Source organism: Phallusia mammillata, chromosome 1, assembly GCF_965637545.1.
Source record: "Phallusia mammillata chromosome 1, kaPhaMamm4.hap1.1, whole genome shotgun sequence".
Lineage (NCBI taxonomy): Eukaryota > Metazoa > Chordata > Ascidiacea > Phlebobranchia > Ascidiidae > Phallusia > Phallusia mammillata.
The window spans coordinates 27,559,270-27,582,463 of NC_137252.1; the positions used below are offsets into that span (position 1 = coordinate 27,559,270).

General features: G+C 35.0%; 4 protein-coding genes and 1 long non-coding RNA gene across 6 annotated transcripts; 3 read left to right on the top strand and 2 right to left on the bottom strand.

Annotated features, from left to right (window-relative positions):
• Positions 1-318: 318 nt before the first annotated feature.
• LOC145208883 (uncharacterized) lies at positions 319-2,585 on the top strand. Its single transcript, XR_013854952.1, has 2 exons — positions 319-1,560; positions 1,822-2,585. It is a non-coding gene; the product is annotated as an uncharacterized LOC145208883 (long non-coding RNA).
• Positions 2,586-5,886: 3,301 nt separating this feature from the next.
• On the bottom strand, positions 5,887-8,214 carry LOC145234266 (acyl carrier protein-like). Its single transcript, XM_080099015.1, has 4 exons — positions 6,952-8,214; positions 6,598-6,720; positions 6,435-6,522; positions 5,887-6,161 (listed from the first exon to the last, which is right to left on the bottom strand). Exons 1-4 carry the CDS (start codon positions 7,105-7,107, stop codon positions 6,070-6,072), a joined length of 459 nt encoding a protein of 152 aa, XP_079955141.1. The 5' UTR covers positions 7,108-8,214; the 3' UTR covers positions 5,887-6,069.
• On the top strand, positions 6,135-9,494 carry LOC145234276 (protein chibby homolog 1-like). Of its 2 annotated transcripts, none has more exons than XM_080099029.1 (4): positions 6,135-6,197; positions 8,633-8,868; positions 9,000-9,115; positions 9,214-9,494. In XM_080099029.1, the coding sequence occupies exons 2-4, from the start codon at positions 8,667-8,669 to the stop codon at positions 9,289-9,291; spliced, it is 396 nt and encodes a 131-aa protein (XP_079955155.1). In that variant the 5' UTR covers positions 6,135-6,197; positions 8,633-8,666; the 3' UTR covers positions 9,292-9,494. The 2 variants fall into 2 exon arrangements, with proteins under 2 accessions (XP_079955155.1, XP_079955151.1); XM_080099025.1 differs by having other exon boundaries at positions 6,138-6,202.
• On the bottom strand, positions 9,448-12,678 carry LOC145234292 (mitochondrial import receptor subunit TOM22 homolog). Its single transcript, XM_080099035.1, has 4 exons — positions 12,565-12,678; positions 11,427-11,551; positions 10,838-10,955; positions 9,448-9,680 (listed from the first exon to the last, which is right to left on the bottom strand). The coding sequence occupies exons 1-4, from the start codon at positions 12,604-12,606 to the stop codon at positions 9,603-9,605; spliced, it is 363 nt and encodes a 120-aa protein (XP_079955161.1). The 5' UTR covers positions 12,607-12,678; the 3' UTR covers positions 9,448-9,602.
• A 1,452-nt stretch (positions 12,679-14,130) lies between these two features.
• LOC145223813 (succinate-semialdehyde dehydrogenase, mitochondrial-like) lies at positions 14,131-23,170 on the top strand. The gene is made up of 10 exons (XM_080090205.1): positions 14,131-16,394; positions 16,698-16,781; positions 17,235-17,405; positions 17,613-17,729; positions 18,025-18,168; positions 18,488-18,631; positions 20,505-20,663; positions 21,758-21,927; positions 22,323-22,381; positions 22,712-23,170. The coding sequence occupies exons 1-10, from the start codon at positions 16,011-16,013 to the stop codon at positions 22,912-22,914; spliced, it is 1,635 nt and encodes a 544-aa protein (XP_079946331.1). The 5' UTR covers positions 14,131-16,010; the 3' UTR covers positions 22,915-23,170.
• The last annotated feature ends 24 nt before the right edge of the window (positions 23,171-23,194 follow it).

Consider the following 23,194-nt stretch of genomic DNA (forward strand, 5'->3'; position numbering starts at 1 on the left):
GATTTTTCATATCGCTTTTTACCTCAGTTTACCTTTTAAGTAAACAGGGTGCATGAGTTCGTCACAACAACTTTAAGGGTTCATCAAACCACAAGGGTTGAAGAGCACGTAGCCTACTGCACTATACAAGTTAATTTGTGGCGCAAAGTATCATCTCTTTTCTGTTATCTGATAAACGATTGCAAATTATCTTTAGGTTTCAGATAATTCAGAAAAACTCTCGCTGATGTAATATTAAAGTTTCTATGCTTAAAAAAATTAGTAAGGCTTTTGTTTTTTAGGCTAGTTAGGTGTAATAGAAGTGCCGGTAAATACAGAAAGGTGCTTCTGTCCCAGGCACTGATCTCTATAAACCCTGGATTGCGCTACTGGCCGTCACGGTTGAAGCAAATTGAAGCGTAATGGCGGCTGAAAAGGAAGCCCCAAAAATGCATTGCGGGTGTGGGATTATGATCTGTACAAACGTATTTGTCAAGTAAATCAATCAACACCTCAAGCATTTAATTCCACACAGCTGTATACCATATGTTGTCACCTTTTGTTGACTGTTTGTCGTTGACAATTGTACGTATATATACATGTTGTTTCGAACGATGCTATATCACTTTAATATCATCATCACTGTAACTCAACTTAACTTTGGTACTAATACAAAGTCATTACGGATATAATTGTGCACAAAAAGGACTTCAATTAAGGATTAGATCTAGCAAGTGATCAGTCGCTACATAAATGGTGACCCCTCCGTGATGTCTCAAAGCTAGCGAGTTGAGCTTAGTATTATAGGGTGTAGAGAACTTTGCAAACCGTTACCAACGTACACACGCATAATTTCTTGTTTGGCCCGATAACTATTTTTTTGACATACCTCTTCACCTACACTCAATAGTTATCACAATACGTTTGCCGCAATTTTGCTGTTTATATTTTTGTTTTTAAAGTTTTTCATCCGGACAAGACCGAGTAACATTCACCAATACACAAGCAAGCACCGCTGAAGAAATGACCGCGCTTGAGAAAACGAACAATCATGTCGACCTCTGTACACCAATGAAGACACTGATCAAGCATGTACAAGTCGTGGAACAATTTGAAAGACTATGCTGTCCGAAGAACGAATAGCGCGCAATGGTCATTGGAAAAAACTGTTTGGTGGCGGTCGCTTATGTGTTTGGAGATGTGAAAAGTCGAACTTTTATCAAATTTACCCAAATCGTAATTTGTACCATTATACAGAAAACACTTGTCAGGGGGGATACCTATGTGGGATTATGATCTGTACAAACGTATTTGTCAAGTAAATCAATCAACACCTCAAGCATTTAATTCCACACAGCTGTATACCATATGTTGTCACCTTTTGTTGACTGTTTGTCGTTGACAATTGTACGTATATATACATGTTGTTTCGAACGATGCTATATCACTTTAATATCATCATCACTGTAACTCAACTTAACTTTGGTACTAATACAAAGTCATTACGGATATAATTGTGCACAAAAAGGACTTCAATTAAGGATTAGATCTAGCAAGTGATCAGTCGCTACACGGGCAATGGTGAGAGAGTGGAAAAATGACGATAATTTTTGTTTTAGGCATTTGTATAGCGATTTTGCAGATATGATTTGTAGAATAATAGGACGCATGTATTCGAGTGTGTAATAACCTATAAATATGCGTAGATTGACTGTGATGTGTATTAGTGTAGGTGTACTGGATATACGTTATTAAGTTAGTGTTGAAACAAATCATTACTAAGTGGAAATAAATGTTTTATTATGCAATATAAGTGGTTTGCGTGCTTTTTACCTATTTTAGACATGAATCCAACAAGATGGCTACTTCCTTCACACAAGATGATGTAATTCTTTGTGTGACATTACCTTGTGCTAATCCAAACTGCTGTTTTTGAATTCTGACCAACATGTGGAATAACGTTTCAATTAAAATCACAAAAAACCAAAATACTATTTTAACACTATTTGACTTTTTTTTCTCGATTGAGTGCATTTGGTTTGGGTCTTTATTATCTTGCCATGGTGATATTATGAAATTTTGCAATTCCATTTTACATTTATGATAAATTTGTTTCCAAACATTTCAGACATAATAGGGTTTATATTTCGCCAATAAGCAACCTTTATTGTCTCTGGTAAAATTCCACTGGAATGTTTCAGTCTCCTCCCAAACCCTCAAGCTTTATGACACTGCAAGATTACAATCCAGCCTTTTTCGACAACAAATACACTACAGAGGGATTGGAATCAGATTAAATATTTTTTTTGTGTTTACTGTTCTACTTCCACTGTGTATGTTTTGTAATCATTTCTGACACTGCCTGTAACATGATATGCTGCACATTTTAAACTTAAACAACTTTGAGGTTGTTGTTTTTTTATTTTGTGAATGCACCATCTGTTATAATGGTGATCATCTGACAAAAAATACAGGATATGTATGAACTTGGCTGGTGTATTTGTTGCCTTCAGTCCTGTTTAGCAAGAATTTAAGTGATAACTGGTGTGCAGGTGTATTTTTGCAGAAAATTGCTTATTAAGTAGAATAAAAACAATATTTCATGATTCTGACTGAAATAGTACATAAATAGGCAACTCATTTGGGTAGTTAAACTTGTCCACCCTAACTGCTATGATGTCTTAAATGCATTTATATGCACATGTATCTCTTTGAGATATTAGAATTTTGTTAAGAGTTTGTAGTTTGAGAATTCACAACATTAGAAAAAATTTATTCAACACATGTTGGTTGCAAACTGAAAAGGGTAGATTAAATGAGCTAATTGTGAGCTTACTAGATTTATGGTTTGTAACATAGAAGCAAAATAATGTTGAACCTACTACAAAAAAACTTTTAAACAGCCATATTTTAGCTCCAAGACTTTGCTGACAATCAAAAACAGCAGTTTGGATCAGCACAAGGTGATGCTAAATAAAGTATCACATCGTCTTGTGTGAAGAAAATAGCCATTCTTGTTGGATTTGTGTCTTAAATATTAATAAATGCATGTAAACTACTTATATTGCACAAAAAAAAACATTTATTACCACTTAATAATGATTTATTTCAACATTAACTGAATAATGTATTCCCAGTACACACACACTAATACACACCACAATCAATCTACGCATATTTATTGGTTATTACACACTGGAATACATGCGTCCTATTAATCTACAAATCATATCTGCAAAAATCGCTACACAAAAGCCTAAAATAAAAATTATCGTCATTTTTCCACTTTCTCCCCATTGCCCGCAATGCATTTTTGGGGCTTCCTTTTGCAGCCGCCATTACGCTTCAATTTGCTTCAAAAATCACCCAACCGTTCAACGGAGTAGCGCAATCCAGTGTTTATAGAGATCAGTGGGCCCAGGGCCTTCAAATACCGCGTGGTGGGTTTAGCCCACTTAATTGATTATCGCTGGGTATAGGTTATTTTGAACATACCAAGCAATGCATTTAGATTGAAAAAATAAGAGCGCAGTGTATCCTAACCGTTTTTCTTGCGATGTGAGTTGACAATATTGCAGGTACCGTATATACTCGCCGATAGGTCGCACTATTAGTTTTGTGTTAAAAAAGTTTAATTAGAGTTGACTCGCACATAAGTCGCACTGAAAATCTAGGGGTTTAAAAGGCCCTTTCCCTAGCTTTGTTTGCATAAATAACTTTCTATTTTTTTGTAGGGCTTAATTCCTTAATATAATCAAAATAACTGAGAATGGAAAGCATTTTCCAAGTTACGAAATCCGTCAATGAATTCAATGGAATATATATATTTCGCCTAATGGCATCATCAGTTCCTTATTCAAATAGAAATATTCTATCCATTCTCAGTTATACAATTAAATAAACGGTGATCGTCGATGACCATGTTGCCTGTTGAAGGGTTAGATCAGTGGTTCCCAAACTTTGGTGGACCGTGGCCCCCTAAAAGTCACTTTTTGGCCTCGTGGCCACCTTTAAGTAACCCTGAAGGTCCTGTAGCCCCCTTGAAAAGTGTAAAAGGCAATCTCGAGTTGAAATTCGGTACTAATTTCGACTTTAAACAGGTCGAATAGGGTAACCAAGAATCCGCAATCGTTAAAAACCTCAATATAGACAAATAGTATGTGAAATAGTCGATTGAATTAGGGAATAAACGTAAAAAAGAAAATGGCGTTTAGTGGGTGTTTCTTGTGAATTTAAACCCGTGGCCCCCCGGAACACAGCTCGTGGCCCCCCTGGGGGGCCATGGGCCCTGGTTGGGAACCACTGGGTTAGATACTGTACGTTCAGTTCAAATACTCTCAGTATAATCAAAATATGTTTACATTTTTTCTCAACAAAGCGGGAAAATTCAATGCACGCTGAGTGGTTGCATGTGCGTGTGCGCTCATGAAACTGTCTCGCATTGGTATGTGCGTGAACGAGCGCATGCACCCGTATTCGATAGAACCACAGTGGCAATAGCACATTTCCACTACATTTCGCGTCTATAACGCCCACCCTTAATTTTTTACAGAAAATTAGTATAAAATTTTGCGCGTTATACTCGAATAAATACGTTATATCCGCCCAATAAGCCGACCCCAGAAAATTAGGTCGAAAACTTAAAGTCCTGAAAATCGGCTTATTAGCCGGAAAATACGGTACTTGCAATAGCCGAAAACTTTCAATTTTGTTCCGACTTGGTGGCGATTTGCACTTATGTCGAGCGGATTGGTCGCACCTATATTTAAAAAAAAATATATAAGGAAAAAGTAACTAAATGCTGCAGGTAACTTTTGCATTTGAAAAAAATGCGTAAATCCTGCTGGTAGCTTACCGCGTTTAAGGTTAGGTTTGTAATTTTATGTTTAGTCATAGTGTTATGGCAATCATGAATCAGTGAAAAGTCATCAGGGTACCAGAACGTTTGTGGCCGAATGGCAAACCGATTTTGAAAGTGTGCAAAAAATTCCAGCCCGAAGTGTGTTTTCGTTTTACCCTCACTATTGAAATAGAAACCATACCAGTTTTGACTTCACAAAATCTGTTCAATTTCAAAAAACCAAAACAAATGATTGATCTTTTGTTTCGTATCACACTTGGACGCGTTACTTAAAAAAAATACAGACCAGAAACTAAAAAACTCCCTACTTCGGTTGCAAATTTCAAACCTCCCCTCTGTTCTGTGAATCTGTTTGATACGAACCAGGCCTTGCTGTTCCTGGAACTTTGTTTTGTTCACAGAAGTCCTGTGGCTCTCAACCAGGGCCCTGGTCACCCAGGGAGGCCACGGGTCTAGCCTCAGTATAAACATCCACCAAAAGTCAGTGAGCCATTTTCTTTTGTAATGTTTAGAATGAGGTGTGTTGCAAATGATTTAATTTCCTAATTTAATCAACTATTAGCAACACTGTTTGTCCATATTGAGGTTTGTTTTTAGAAAAAAAATCCAGATAGAATATGGACTTTACAATTTAGGTGAGTTTGCTACTTGCATTTTTTGGTAGGTGGCCACATGTCTTAAGGGGGTTACTTATAGGACCCACAGTGCATGAAAGGTTGAGAACTACTGACCTAGTCCCTTTATGAATCAAGTCACATGAATTCAAAGTACCTCCTGATCGCAGTGAGAATCAAAAGTAAGAATTGCCAGCACACATATTGGGTTAAAAACACCGTTTAACAAGGCTGGTGTAACTTATCATGTTTCCATGCCTTATATGAGAACATTTCTTGCCAAGATATTTAAACTGCTCTGCATCATCAAAATCAGATGTGCTAGTTTGACATTAAACTTCAGAAACAAACTAAGGCATGTTGTCCAAGCATTTTGGACAACCCCGCACAGTAAAGAATAATGCAAAACTTAAGAAATCTGAAACCACAACATTTCCACAAATAAAAGGTTTACTTAAATTTGTTTAGGGAACCCGAACATAAACATCACAAAAAACTGGAACATTTCAGGTATTGTGACCACTAGGCAATCAAAGTTACACATTTTCGCTTGTGGATTCCGCAGGAATCTGCAAACATGGTTGAAACAAAGAGAAAATTTTATTAAATACTTGATTACACAGCAACATCAAATTTGTCAGCTAAGTAATCAATCAATTCTTGCGGAGTCAACAGCTTCTCAGCATCAATATCCGGTATATGATGACCTGAAGATAGTAAGGATCTTGAATAACAATTTTCAAGTGAGGTGAAACATTTTTTTTATTGTTAAAGATAGTAATGCTCCAAACTCTCCCCGAAAAGTTCCACAGATAGACTGAATAGTATGTAGTCAATGTAAACTATTCCAGAAAAATTCTAAATACCTTTCATATTGTGTAAACTGCACAAAACTGTGCAGTGTGCAGTTTTGTTAATGTTTGCAAAGTTAAACTAAAACGAGTCGAGAAATATTTAGCATGAAGTAACAACATGATTACCAAATTCATTTTCAACTGCCATAACTATTTCAACATGATCCAAGCTGTCTAATCCAAGATCATTCATGAAATGTGAACCAAGCTGGAGCTGAAACGCATTTTCCAAGCATAAAAAATTACTTAGTGGGATAGTGGCCAAATCACATACAGGCTGTTTACATACCTTTGATTCTTCAATTTTGTCATACAATTTTAAAATGTCCATAACTCTGTGTGAAATTTCATTGATAGTTGAAGGGTCCAAACTCATTAATCGTTTAGGCATGGAAAATACAGGGGTTTGAATCTGCAGGAATAATGTGTGTCCAAGTTAATTTTCAACTATCAAGATTAAACACAATGATTTGACATAAGTTATATACATTCTAAAAAAGTTTTTAAATTTGAGGTACAAAATTTACCATACATTAAGGTGAACTCTGCTAAAAAAAAACACGCACACTAAATTTTACTATCACATGACATAAAAAACAATACCTATAGCACAATATTTCATAAACATTGGCATGTGTCTTACTTTTGCGTAATTTGGCTTGTTTTCTGTGTTATTGGGTTGCAAGGACCTCATACAAATATTTGAAAAACATCTTCCACAGTTTATCATTGAAATCCTCTGCAAAGATTGTCGTGATATAAATCGGGACAGATTGAGACTTTTCGCAAAATATGCCATTGCAATGGATTCTGCAAACCTTCCAACTGCAAATAGGGATTAAAAACTCAATATTTTTACCACCTGTATTGCACAATGTAAAAAGAAGTTTAGCTTAGTGCAGTAGTTCTTAACTGTGCGTCGTGACACCCTGGTGCGTCATTTAAGTTTTCCAAGAGCATCGCAATAGTTTCATGGCTTTTTGTTGTTGTATCAATAAATACGGTGGTACTAAATACCGCATGATACTGCATAATACCGCATGATACCACATGATACCGCATGTGACAGCATGGTATACCGCATGTGACTGCATGGTATGCCGCATGTTATCACACCACAGGAATTTGTGAAGAACTTGAATATGCTTTTACGAAAATATAATTTTGCGGACTTTTGAAAGCGTTAACGGTTAGAGCTATTCAGGTTGGGTAAAGGTTTATAAATGAAATGACACGACAATCTGGTTTATTTTACCCTTATTGGGCTTGTATTCCCACATTTCACATACAATGCAGTGTTTTAAGCTACATATCATACGGTCACATGCGGTAACATGCGATCACATGCGGTCACATCCGGTATTTATTACCACCCCAATAAATACAACTTTAATAATACGTTTCCTCATTAACTTTTATTTGCTGGTCGCAAGTCCAGAAAACTGTTTCATAGGCGTTGCAACAAAAAAAGTTTAAAAACCATTAGCTTAGTGTATTGGAAATTGGAATCTAGTTTTTTTGTTTTTAAAGTGGTCTTTGTTAAGAAGTATTAATGGATACATTTAAATAGGGCACTAAGTTCAGGTATAAAGCTGTTCTTTTTTCAGAACATTTCACATGGTTCGAGCATGCAACTTACATTTTCATATGTTATAACTGTAGTATATAGTCAACAGAGAAATAAAAAATATAATTAAAAAAAGGGCACAAGCGTTTTGTAAAAATAAAATGGTCACAAAAAATGTAAAAGCGTTGAGCAATAATGTACAGGTCAAACTATTCTCAACTCAAGTCGGTTTCTTGAATATCTGTATTTTTTTGCTGACACAAAAGTTTCAAGTTGTTTGCAAGTTTTAAAACAGCACATTTTTATTTTTAACTTCGTCATTCAGATCTGCAATGAAGCGTGTCAGGTTAGCGGCGGTACATTCATAACGATTTATGATATTTGCACCAAATGTGATTAGTGATTACCATATTTTTTCTATATTGAAGAATTATCTTTTAAATATTGGTCACAAAAGTAAAAAAATAGTTCAGTTGTATGGTTAAAAAATGATTTAAAAACCTTTGAAAACGCCGGTACAAAAAATGTGACTTCGTTTTGCTTGACTGATTTCAAGCCGTTTTTCGCTTGACAACGTTTGAAACAAAGTTTGTTTTTTCCTTTTGTGTGAACGATTTTTGTGCTTTTTATGCATAAATGAAGAAAATTAGCAAACAAACCGGTTGATTAGGTGGTTTTTGGTTTGTGTAATCGCACTTAAGTTTAAACTGTCTTGTTTATAATGAGGTCAAATTCTTTATCATTTATTTTTCTGTAGGCTGTTGATTTAAAGACGATACTACACAATCACCATGCCTTTGGGTCTTCCAACTGTATTTGGCCAGAAAGGGTTTAGTCCCAAAAAGTCAGAAGCAAGAAAATCAGCATCTTTATCCAATCTAGCTAATTTGGATGCATCTGATCGTGCAAGGGAATTTGGACTGGAGTATGGGGAGGCTTCAATAAAGCTCAATGGGGCGGAGTTCAAGTTTGAAGATGGACTTTGGCAAGCAGGTGTGAACAGATACTTAAAATGAGATTTGGATACGAAACATTTATCAGTCAATATACTTACATTTTGTAGCTTTTAAAAGAAACTTTGTATTTGTACAGTCTGTTGAACTAACTATTGTTTTTGTGTTCAGAATCTGGTGTTGGAGGTGTTCCACACAAAGAAATGATAAAATTAAAGAAGGAAAATGAGAGATTAACAGACGAGAACAACATGCTCAAGTTAAAACTGGATATCCTGTTGGATATGGTGAGAACTATTTTTAGCTATACCAAACAGATTTTCATGACGGCAAAAAAGCCTAACTGCACTGTTATGTTTGTGTTGATGACAAAAATGTATTTTAGGTGTCTGAAACTACTGCTGAGTGTCAGCTTCTTGAAAAAGAGAGGGATGATGCATTTCGAAAAACAAAGATCAGATGACCTTTTTAAGAACACATTTTTTTTCTTGAATCTCTTAATGACTGAGGTCCTTTTTTTCAATATCTCATGGCTGCAAGAACAGTAGTAAAACAAACATTTTTACAACCACAAACATATTACTGTGGATGCCCCACTGTTTTTAGTTTCTTATTTGAATATTTTTGCTATCTTTTTTATTTGTCAATAAAGCAGTAAAATAACAACGATGTCATTAGATAGCATCAATTGAAACCAGAACCACATTGTTCCGATCAGTCCAGTTCATGCAAAAAGCATTGTTCCATCATAAAAAAAGAAAAATTTAAATTGATTCATCTTGATGGTGGAGGAGGAGCCATTCCCATACCAGATGGAACACCAGAAACTGCAGCAGTTGGTCCAAGTAAAATCTAAAAAAACATGCAGTTGAGGATGTATTTGTCCATTGGTTTGATTATTTCAACAATGGTTGTTTATAAAAAAAAACATTGTTTTTTTAAAGCCCAGCCAAAACAACATCTACTATTTTACACAATACTAGTGGTTCTACAAGTACAAATTCATTCCTTATTCCATAAAATAGCCCTATAACTGCCAGTAGGTGATTTGATTGTAAAACACTGATTATTAAGTGCAAAGAATGGCAAACAAAGCATTAAAAAATGCAAACATCTTGTGCATTAAAATAAACACTAGGGTTCCTCTATTTCTCGACTTTTTCGTTTCTCGAGAAATTAAAAATCTATTTCTCGAGAGTCTCAAAAAGTTGATTTTCTAACAAAAACAAACAAAAAAATGTCCGATTGTACATTTTTTCGCTTCTAGTAGCGATTCGCTAGCAAACCAGCAAAAAACGAAGCGACTGTTATAGATCTTATGCAACCAGGCGTGACTGCGGCCTGGGAAAGGTGAAAGTTTAGCGCAGGGGTGTCCAACTCGAACACACCGCCGTGCAAAATATAGTTTTAAAATATACTCGCGTGCCAACGTTTGGTACTTTTTCTAAACTATTCTTAAATGTCTTGACGGTACGGGTTTAATATATGATAATCCAAAAACCTTTTGTTATGTTTATGCGACACAAGATACAAATAGTTTGCAACGGGGCTCAAGTTTTATCAAAAAATGAACAATTTAATTAGTGGGCTGTTTAACTTTATTACTGATAATCTTTACTGAAGTTAGAATAAAGGCCAAGAAGAATCAATAGAATAGAGGCCAGGAAGAATAAAAGCTTGTGTGCCATTTTCAAATGCTCTGCGTGCCACTTTTGGCATGCGTGCCACGTGTTGGACACCCCTGCATTTACTTTTTGTTTAAGATACGTGACGTAATTTTTCTCGAAATTTCTTTATTTCTTTCTCAAGAATCGAGACTCGATTTTTTCGAGATTTCTCAAGAATTTCTCGAGAAGGAACTCTAATAAACACGCTTTCTAACAAAAAATAGTAGTGGGTTTATAAAAACTGATTTTAGAACATCTGTACAAGAAGTTAAGAAAAGTATCAGTGCAGCAAAGACACAGATTGCATAACCTTCAAGTCTAAAAAACACACATACTATTTACCTGTCTTTGATGTTGTTGCTGTTGTTGTTCCATGTTAAATCTCTCTTGTTCAAAAACAATTGGGACAACCAAAATCATAAAACCTGTTGTTCCAACCCACATGGCTGATCTTACAAATCTGTGCAAAAAAGTATATTTTTAGTTAGTATTGACACTGAAGTATCAATCAATGTTTTTATTTGTCAGGCTTTCAAAAATGAAAATGTACAACCAAAATTAACCACATGACAGGTCAGTGAAAGGCCAATTATTGGCCACTAAGCCATTGGCCCAGTAACAAAACAAACAAGGAAATGTGAATATTAACATTGTGTATGCAGGCAGCGAAAGATCTGGTTATCCATCAGCCATCCCTTACATGGGTGCATTTACGTAAGAACATCAACAAATACATGGAGAAAATAATCGCAATGACAAAAATATGTCACTGCAACAAATGTAAAAAATAAGTAATCAACACATGATAAGGAAATAAATGCAGCAAATAAACAATATATTCAAAAGTAGAAATCAACAGAACAGTTGTGCACATGCAATATTTCCATACCTTGCCTTAATATGTAGTATGTACTGCCTACTTTGAGTATACCTGTATAATTTTTTGGTTCCCAAAACAGTGTAATCTGCAGATTTTGCAGTTGCATTTCTCAAGGAATCAGGAAACATCTCAGTTAAACCCCATAAACGCTCATACAGTGTTTCATCTTCAAAGTCCTGTGGTACAAAAAATGAAATTGCAAATTATACATATATGCCAGATTGGAAAGTTTTATTTTTGCGCGGAGGATATTTTTTTCTTCAAAATAACTGCGCGGATTTTTGCGCGGAATTACAATTTTCTGCGCGGATTGATAGACTTTTGATTGACAGGTGGATTTAACGATTCACGCAATTTGTATGTAACGCCTGCAAGACTATCCAGCCAACAAAAAGAACAACTAAATAAAGTAATAAACACGACGAGTCTTCAGTTTTGCTCTATTGCGCATGCAGCTGTTCTGCTAGATTCGGCAATTTTCCGTTTTCATATTGATTCAAACATTTTACTGATTTGTTTCATGGGGATAGTTTATGATTGCCAAACTGCTCTTAACTGTCAGTAATTATTTGTCTTGCACAAAACATTATTTTATGTAACTTGCCTAGCCGACAGTCACTGTAATAGTCAAACTACGTCCTAACAATACAGATAAATGTACTTTTAACGACTACGTTAGCGAAATAGAAATGTTATTTCAAGCGTGACGATCGGTAAGATTTGATGTGCTTGACTGATTTACGTGGATTGTTCGCGAAATAAGGCTTGTGACGACATAGAACTTCATTGTGCAACGAAAATATAAAATTTTAAAGAAAGTTTATTATAGTTACCTACGAAAGCTGTGCTAAGTTGCGCGGACAACATTTTTTTGCGCGGATTACACTTAAAAAGCCTAAATTTGCGCGGATTACTAGGGGAAATCCAAAATATTGCGCGGAGGATTTATCAGGCCATTCTTTCCAATCTGGCATATATGTTTAAAATACAACCATTGCTTTTGTTTTTAAAAAACATTACTAAATAACATCAAATCTCCACTTTTTTGACTATGCTTAAGAAATATGTTTATGGCATGAAAGCAATCTGAGCAATGTACTCTTGCGATAGTTCTATTAGTACCAATTTTAAAAAGTACAAAAAGGAAAAGTTTATTGACCATAATAAAGCAAACTCGCAAAATACTTACTTCAATAACTTCTTCTTCAAGCTGTTTCAACACTTCACCCATTTTTTTGACAAGAAAAAACTTTATTTACCAAAACAGCTGAAAGGCTAGAAAGGAAAACACTATTTTGGGGTCAAGAAATTAATTAGAAACCTAAAAATCTACATACTTTGCATCATACACTTTGTCATGTAACGACTTTGCAAACTGTATCTGAAACTGAAACTATGTTACCAAGATGGCACCTTTTACTGCAGTTTGCTTTAAAAATAACTGTTTTAAATGAAGATTTGTTGTCAAAGTGAGATCAGCGACGGCAATCGATCCACGTGATTTTATTACATTTCTATGTCCTATGTACATGTACGATTGTCATCCGCATTGCTCTCCACATAAATTAAAAAAGTCTTCATGCAATTTCTGCCAAAAATGATAAATTATCAAAAAGTATTGTTTATTTAGTATATTCATGAATTATCGTTGATATTTTTTATGTTGTGTTGTAAACAAATTTTAGAAGTACGGTGTTCTAACTTATTAAAAAAACGTCTTTTAGCTTTTGAATTATAATTTTTAAATCAGTTAGATTGTTTTAAAAAGCTAATTATTGTCAAAATAGCTGGCGTTTCGCCTCTTCCCAACAATATAAATTTTCCAATTTAAAAAAAATATTTTTTGCGTTTTGTATTTGGGGAATCACCTAAAATAACAACATTGTTGTTCAGCTGATGCAAACTTAGTAATAAAAGTTATTTACTTTTGTAACTATGAAAGGTTGCAGTAATTTGGTGCACGCGTTACATTTGCCGACGTGATGAACTAGTCCTTGGGCAAGGTTGTCTTTTTTATGCTTCGTTTGTTGTTGTGAGAAGAAGGCCAGTAGGTTTATATTGATTGAAAAAGCTGCAAAGTTGACTCAGTTGAGCAGCGTAAAATCGGTTGTAATGGGAGTAGTAAAAAATACTTTAGAAATAGCTGGTTTGTCCAGTTCAGAAGCGTGGCAAGAAATATTCTTTACATTTTAAATTGCCTGTTTATTTTCTAGAAAACGGACATTCAATGCTATTGTTAAGCATTTTTTGTTTGTAGGACATCCTCCGCGCATTATTTTGGATTTCCCCTTGTAATCCGCGCAAATTTAGGCTTTTTACGTGTAATCCGCGCAAAAAAATGTTGTCCGCGCAACTTAGCACAGCTTTCGTAGGTAACTATAATAAACTTTCTTTAAAATTTTATATTTTCGTTGCACAATGAAGTTTTATGTCGTCACAAGCCTTATTTCCTGAACAATCCACGTAAATCAGTCAAGCACATCGAAACTTACCCATCGTCACGCTTGAAATAACATTTCTATTTCGCTAACGTAGTCGTTAAAAGTACATTTATCTGTATTGTTAGGACGTAGTTTGACTATTAAAGTTACTGTCGGCTGGGCAAGTTACATAAAATAATGTTTTCTGTATGACTAATAACTAAAAACAGTTAAGAGCAGTTTGGCAATCATATACTATCCCCATGAAACAAATCAGCAAAATGTTTGAATCGTTATGAAATTAAAAAAATGTAGAATCTAGCAGAACAGCTGCGTGCGCAATAGAGCAAAACTGAAGATTTGTCGTGTTTATTACTTTATTTAGTTGTTCTTTTTGTCGGCTGGGTAGTCTTGCAGGATGTTGCGTGATGCAACATGGTGCCATTTGCTAACCATGGTGTTGAAATAACACAGACAATCAATCATTTCCGTCATGCCTCAAATAGCAGGCGAACGGCACAAGGATGTGATATGGCTCGGTTTGCTCGGGTGGGACAGGAAACGTTTAGGCTTGCGTTGTTAAAAGAAACAAACCATGCATTTCAAAAACGAATAACTGACGCATTCTTTATCGCAACTATCGTAACTTTATTCGCATGTATTCTCTTTTTGTTGTGTAAAGTTAGAAGCGCATCACGCAAGCTGGCAACCGGATATAAAGGCATAGCCCTGCTAAATAGTTTAACTCTAATTTAAACTAGAAGTAGTGCACAGAGGTCTATAAGCGTAAGAGTGAATTCACGCTTGACTAAGTATAAAATTAAATTTTAGCTTGTGACGTCAGTTTAGACTTGAGACAGATAATTCAGTCTCAATAGGCTAACTGAACCGTTAACACAGGCGTTACATACAAATTGCGTTAATCGTTAAATCCACCTGTCAATCAAAAGTCTATCAATCCGCGCTTAAAATTGTAATTCCGCGCAAAAATCCGCGCAATTATTTCGACGAAAAAAAAAAATCCTCCGCGTACAGTCCTAATTGTTTTTACAAACCAAGCCATGTCAAACGTAACATTGATACGCATAATTTATCAAGATTATAAAGCAAAAAACTGTAGTATTGTTAGATTTGTGTTTGACTTTTTCACTTTATGTCATCGTTGTTTCATACCAGAATAAAATGTTACACAGGAATGAAATAAATACATTATTATACCTACTTATATACTGCAAGTAACACAGAGTTAAAAAAGTTGCAAAATACTGGAACAGAACAAAATATACAACTTCGTTATTCCAGTGTTTTGGTCTGAATTTAACAAAGAAGACTTGCTTGAAATTTTGTGTTTTCACACGATTATAATATTTAAATGCAATGATGTTGTTCTGGAGAATTGTCTGTTATATTTTAGATGATAAATGTGGCATTATAACCACCAAGAATAATTGATGTGTGTTGCAACTTTATTTTTTTGTTGTGTTAAGACACAGGCAGTGGTAGGATTCAGCCGGTTCAAACTGGTTCTATAGAACCGTCTCACGAAAAAAATGTATGGGGTCATATATTTAGATTTTAGAATACAATTGTTGGTATTTCTGCATTAATCCATCACATTTCAATGTTTATAGCTTACATCTTCTTAAAAGCATTTCAAAATATATAGTACAATATTTGTCTGCTAAGAAAAATCAATATAAACATGTTTTATCAGTTTCTGCAAAGAAAATCCAACAAAAAGGGCAAGAATAAAAACATTTTTGGCAAACTGTATGCCCTTCTTAAAATGACATCAACACATTTTTTGCCATTTTTTCAGTGGTAGCTGTTTGTAAACAGTTTTTATTTTCTGGCATTGTAAGTAATATTATCATTAAAAAAACATAATCTTGTTGTTGGAATAGAGGATAAGATATAATTTTTGACATGCATTTAGTGCAATTATTAGTAACTGTATTGAGTAAGCTCATGTATTGTAATTGCACAAAAGTACATATACAGGAAATGGTAAATGCAATATGTAGAAAATAGTATTAAAGGGATTATAGTTTTTTGGAGAATAGTAATATCAGAAAAGGCTCTACTCTTGGTAATATCAATAACTAATATGCAAAATTTGTATTTTGTTTTTATACGATGGTAAAATTCTGAAAGAATCTAAATTCTTATCTTTGCACATAAAAACATTTTTCTTGTGTCAACAACCCCCGTATACATGGCATTAAGAAAGGTAGGCCACCTTTCACTGAAGTTTGCACGACATAGTTCTTGTGCACACACAAGGAGCTTTCAGTCCAGACGTCTGAGCACACATTCTTTGGCACCGCCACAGAGCATCAACTCATTGTCGCACAATCTAACAAGCCATTGTACAAGCAACTCTGTCCGAAGATACACCTCTTACAAAATGGAAAGTTTTCTTTGCAATCAGGCTTTTATCAATGGAAAGTTTCAGTCAGTTTCAGAAACTTTTCCTGTTTTAAACCCTTTTACTGATAAAAAATTGGGCGATGTAGCAAATTGTACTGCATCTGATGCTGTTCAGGCCATTGAGGTGGCTGCCGAAGCCTTTAAGACTTGGAAAAAGACAACTCCAAAGGTTGGTTTAAAAAGGTGTGATAACAGACAAAAATAAAAAAGAATAAAGGAGTTTTTTTGCAAATAATGGTGCTTGATATGTTAGTAGTTTTTAAATGTAAAATTCAATGTCATGTTTTTAATAGTAAAAACATTACTTTGCCTCGAAAATTTTTATTGATTTATTTTATTTGCATTTAGTTGTGAATCAAAATCAAAAATTGAAATAAAGTGTTTGAGAAAATATGTTTACAAAACTGTTACCCTTCTTTGAAACAATGTTAAGGTTAGTAATTTTAATTAAAAACAGATGACTTCTTAACAGGAAAGAGCCACAGTTTTGCGGAAATGGAGTGAATTAATGATAAAAAACAAGCAAGCTCTAGCGGAACTCATTACAGCAGAAAATGTAAGTTTCACATTATAATAGGAAACCGTAGATCATTTTGTTTCTGCCCTGTAGTACAACAGAATTAAAAAAAGCACTTAGAATCAAGTGCTAAATTTTGGGTTGAAAAACAAAGATTTAAGGTGTAAGCATATAAGTTTGTTTTTTTTGCTAAAATATTTTTTAAACGACATTCACTTACTTAAACTAAAAGTATTTGTGAAAACTTTTATGTGAACTTATTGCCAAGTCATGATTTGTTACTTTGTTTGCTCAGACAAGTCTGTGTACTTTGGTAGAATGAAAAAGACTGGAATGTCAAACTTGTGTGCAATTGGTCAAAGAATGTTTACTAATGTTGAATCAGCAAAATAAAATTTATGACTGTACAAAGGCACCTATATGTAGCATAAATGCTGGAAAATACCTCATTGTATTTGTATTCACATAAAAGACACAATATTACATTTTCAGGGCAAGCCTGTTGCAGAGTCCATTGGGGAAATAAACTATGCTGCTTATTTCTTTGAGTGGTGTGCTGAAGAGGCGAAACGCACTTATGGAAAAACTATTCCAACACCGTTCCCCAACAAACGACTAATGTCAATAAAACAACCCATTGGTGTTACTGGCATGATTACACCGGTAATTTTCACACTTCTGTTCATTTTAAAAATGTTGCATTTAAATGGATATTTTGGATGTTTTTTTTTCAAACTACTTTAATCAAACATATACTTAGTTTAGTTTTGTGCTCAAATTGAGGCATTTTATCAGTCAATAAACTAAAAATGCACTTTAAAAACATTTAACTTTAAAAAAGTCTATGTTATTATGTCTTAAATGTTTTAGTGGAATTTTCCAAGTGCAATGATCACTCGCAAAGCTGGAGCAGCGATTGCAGCAGGATGTACAGTTGTGTTGAAACCATCCGAAGACACACCTTATTCTGCATTGGCTCTTGCCAAGGTAAAGTTATTTTTTGTATGTATTACATACAAAAGATTCCGGAACAAAAATATGTGTAACTACTATTTTGTTTGTTAATAACTGAATTTTGAAAAAAATTAGGGGCAACTTTTTATGTTACAATTGTTTTTTTACGTTTACTTTTATTTTTAAGAGTTTAAAATTAGAGGTTGAGCTAATATCAAACTTTAATTCTTTAGTTCTGGATTTTGTTGTCAAAACATGAAATAAAGAAGATTTTTATGCAAAATTTGACAAATCTCAGCGGAAGAAAAATTTTAAACTTCTCTCATAGTTATCATTAGAAGCGGGCCTCCCCCCAGGTGTGCTGAATATTCTTCCATGCTCAAGAGAGAATACTCCTGCTGTCGGTCAGGTTATTTGCGAAAGCCCAAAAGTGGCAGCCATTTCTTTCACTGGATCAACCGCTACTGGTAAAGTAAGTTTCAGAGAAAAGCATTTGGAAAATCTTTTTTTAATATTAGATCATTTAAAATTATAGTGTGCACAAAATGCTGTTTTAGGCAGAAGCTTTAAGTAGTGCTCTGAAGAATATAGCATATGAGCATATGTGATGAAGTGTTTTACCACAAATATGTGACATTAAAAACTGCGGTCGATGTGACTGACTCCGGTTTCAAACCACAATAGTCATTTGAAAATTCACGCCTGACTGGCTTAAGGCTTGTTTTGTCTAAAATGTTCTGACTGAAATATACGTTTTTTACCTATTTTGATCAGTAACATATTTTTTTCAGATTTTGTTGAAACAATCTGCGAACACTGTAAAGAAAGTTTTACTTGAACTTGGAGGGCTCGCTCCGTTTATCGTGTTCGAATCAGCAGATGTTGAAAACGCGGTGAAACATGCAATGGCTTGCAAATTTCGTTATATGGGTCAGGTAAGGAATGGTGAATTAGCGAACCACGTGTTCTAAGACACTGTTCCGGGCATTTACTATCAGTTTATTGAAGCAAAATACCGTTTGACTCCATAATACTGAGAAAGGCGAAATACAATAACTGGGAAATAATTGCAAAACATGGTGAACAAAATGAGTGATTTTACACAAAAAATTACTTATCAAACGCACGATTGTGCTGTATTTTGAACCCTGTGTCACAAAACAAGGAAAAGTTACGAAACCCAAGCCGGTAATCAAACGTTAAAGTGTTTGCATTATAAGTACGCAAATGCCGCAGATGTCTGGCAAATGATTGAAAGCGAGGGTCAAACAAGTTGAAATTATAACGGATAAGTGTATTGAATGACACAGCAGTTAGACCGAACATGGGTGCTTATCATTGAACTACATGTTAAAATACCTATCTAACGTGTCAAAAACTCGCGCGAAAACAGGAGTTGGTTAAAAACATTTCACCAAAATAGGAAGTAGCTTAAAGTTTTGATAATAAAATTTAAGTTTTTTGGAAAGTTACACACCTCTGCATTAAAAAAAATATCTTGTATAAATCTAACATAACTATTTTTCATCAAAAAACGTAGGTACAACAATTGTATTGCATGTACACGGCCGCATAAATTTGTATTAAAAGCAGACATTATCAAGTAAAAACATGTATGTAACACACGTGTTGCAGCAGCTAGAAGGCGCATTGTTAATTATTAGTTTTAAACGCACTGTACTAATCTTTACGAACCCTGTTTAAAGCTCATTATAGCACAACGAAGGTCGATACGTTGGCATTAATTTTAATGCGTTTGCGAATCGTGGGACCTTTGGGAAATCAGCATTTGACAAACTGTCTTTGACGTTTTTGCTTTGGCATGTTTAAAAACAAAAATCGTTGTTAAAAGTGTTGATAATAGTAGCGTAGTTTGTCCCAACAGGGTTCATCAAACAAAAAATTAAAAGCTTAAACTTAGTTCAAATTTAGTAGCGTTACTTTGAAATGTTGGTTTCACGCTTAATTTGAATCCAAGCAAATCTTGTATTTTCAAAGGTAACATTCTAAAATCCCAAAACATAATAGTCAAGGTCACCACGAAGGTCAGGCAAACTGAATTAGTTGTAACAACTTTTGAGTTGCGTAAGTTAGGCGTGAAAAAAACTTGCTTGGGACTATTTTAAGACCTTGGTGTGGTCGTTTTTGGATGATAATTTACCAAAACATAAACACATTAAAAGCATTTTTTCTACGTCTTTGAACACAGTTCAAAGTAGTGTTGACTGTTAGCAAGTTGCACAAATTTAAACAAATTCTTGGAAATAAATTTATCTTCCAGTTAAGAGAAAACAAAACTTTAAAGAATTGTTGCATAAAGAGCGATACGAAAGACTTCAAGGCTATACGAGATTACGGTTTTGAATAGTAAACCACCAAGTAAATGGACTCATTATTTGTCGTGTCCAAAATTGCAACAACCAGGTAGACATCCAATGATAGACCAAACCCACTTAGCAAACAACATTCTGTTTATCTTACTGCAGGATAAATAAACCGAAAAAAACACTGGACATATTCTGTAAAGTGAAGGTTTGTGTATTTGTGTAATCTGAAATGTTGAGCTTTTTTATCAAAACCTTTGAAGTCTATATTGTCCAATTTTGGTGTGGTGTCACTTAAATACTGTCAGTATGCCTATAAATAAACTTGCAACTAAACGTCTAACTAACCAGAGACACACTTCTACATGGCATTGCTATTTAAAAGTTAGGGTCTCATTCAGCAAAATCAAAAAGACCCAATTAATGTGCACATACACATAGTTCATATTTTACTACAACTGATGTTGTTATTGTGACATTCTAGACGTGCGTGTGTGCCAACCGAATCTTTGTGCAAGAATCAGTTCACGATGAGTTTGTGAGCAAATTTGTGGCTGCTATGAAGAAAGAACTGAAAATGGGCGACCCAATGGTGAATGGAAATACATTTGGACCACTTATTAACGAAAAGGCAGTGTTAAAGGTGAAATACTATTTGTTTATTGAATATAACCTCAAAAAAACAAGGTAGCATACGTAATTAATTAAACTGCATATTTTAAAGTATGCAACACATCTCATATTGTAACTTCATTGTTACGTTGTTATTCGTTTTCGATTGCTGTCAATTGTCTAACTTGAATCGATTATGTCTGTTGGAACGAAATCTTGCACTAAGTCAGTGGTTCCCAACGAGGGCCCATGGCCACCCAGGGGGACCACAAGCTGTTTTCCGGGGGGCCACAGGTGTTGTTTCCCCCAAAACACCCACTCAAAGCTATTTTCTTTTTTAATGCATATAATTAAGTGTGTATTGCACATAACTTTATTCCCTAATTTAGTCGCCTATTTCACATACTAATTGCAGATGTTAAATTTGTTCACGATTACGAATTCTTGTTTACTCTATTCGACCTGTCTAAAGCCGAAATTAGTACCAAATTCCAACACGAGTTTGCCATTTACATTTTTTAAGGGGGCCACAGGACTGACAGGGTTACTTGAAGGGGGCCACGGTCCACGGTCCACGAAAGGTTGGGAACCACTGCACTAAGTATTGATTAGTAAAGTTTTGTACTGAACCCACAGATCGATATATTTGCTGCCATACACTATGTTTTGTCTCGACAGTGTCGGCCTGTGGATAATCTAACATTTTAGTTTTTGTCCTAAAAAACATGGTAAATTACGGCACATAAAGAGTTTTTTAGGCCGCTGTTTCCTAACCTTTGTTCACGAATTCCCTCCTTAACAGTTCAACTAAATATAGTAGATGCTAAAACTACTAAGATAATTTTTTTGGGGCCTTTCATCGACTTTATAGGTGTTTATTTACAAACCACTGTACAAATTAAAGTAATTCCTCCCCTAAAGCTACAGAATTCCTTCCCGGGTGGAAACCACTGCGCTAGGCAAATGTTTGTGCACTTTCTTTGTCTCTCAAACGAACGTATAGGCGCATCTATATTGTTATCGTTATTGTACGTTAAATTATATTTAGATTAGGGACTGGTCGAGCGAAATTTATGAGCTTCACTGGACTCTAGTATCTTTCGCCATTCATTGCATTTTTCATAGGTGGAAGACCAACTAGCAGATGCTGTAAAACTTGGTGCAAAAATTGAAGTAGGGGGGAAACGGGGCCAAGCTGGAAAGTCTTCGTTCGAACCAACTCTTCTCACAAACGTTACTTCAGAAATGAAGTGCTTTAATTTCGAGACATTCGGACCAATAGCAAGCATCAGAAAGTAAGGTTTAGTGCTTGACCTTTTTCGACTTGTTTTGTGTGCTAAGTTAGTAAAAATGCCCATTTAATGAATTAGATCAGTAGTTCTCAAACTGTGCGTCGCGACTCCCTGGTGCGTCGTTTTAATTTTCCAAGGACGTCGCAGAATAGTTCCGTTTCGTGGCTTTTTGTTGTTGTATCAATAAACACAACTTTAATAATAAAGATCCACATTAACTTTTATATGCTGGTCCGTCGCAAGTCCAGAAAAACTTGTCAAGGGGCGTCGCAACAAAAAACGTTTGAGAACCACTGAATTAGATCACCAAAAGACTTATAAATTCACCAAACATTGGACAACTTTGTTTTTGGCGCTTTAAAGTGATGTCTGATACCCTTTATTTACTTTTCGCATAGGTTTAAAACTGAAGAGGAAGTTCTTGCACTGGCCAACGATACCAGATCAGGATTGGCAGGTAAAAACTCTACAAAGGCTTATGTATCATTTGTGACTCTTTGGAAACTCATGCCTTTATTTTTGTTTTGTTACCTCCCCGTATTTTGAATTATCTTGACCAAATAACAACTCACAACGACCCAGAATGCTTCAATCTGACAACAACGAGTTAATACAGTTCGAGAGCGTTTAGGCATATAGGCTACATCCAGACGTTGTTTTAGCAGAAAAAAATGATTAAAAAATATGATTAAAAAAATATGATTGATTGAGAGAATATAAAAAACACAAATCTTTCCATGATAACAGTTGGTTTCGCATAACCAAAACCCATTTTTTCCATTGCCAGGTTACTTCTTTTCAAACGACGTGTCCCAGTGCTTTCGCGTTGCTGAAGAAATTGAGGTAGGGATGATTGGAATTAATGAGGGAATATTCAGTACTGCGGAGGCACCGTTTGGTGGCGTAAAAGAGTCGGGTTTGGGGAGAGAAGGCTCGTCAGACGGACTTGACGAATTTATGGAAATCAAATACATGTGCTGGGCTGTGTAAAGTTGTAATCGTTGTAATCGAAGTTTGGAGGTTTGAAACAGTATGAACTCCTTAAATCGGTGCTGCTGTCATAGTGTTGCAATGTTCACAACTTTGGCGTTTCGCAAGTCCCTTATGGTCGCTCCTTCTCAGTTTGTGATTTTGTTATTATCAGGTTTAATTACCTTGTTTCAATTTTTTTGTTATAAATGAAATGACAAATATTGTCATTCGTACATCGTGGATGTTGTTTCAAAAACACAGCAATTAATTTCAATGTGTTTTTTGTTTTGAAAGGTAA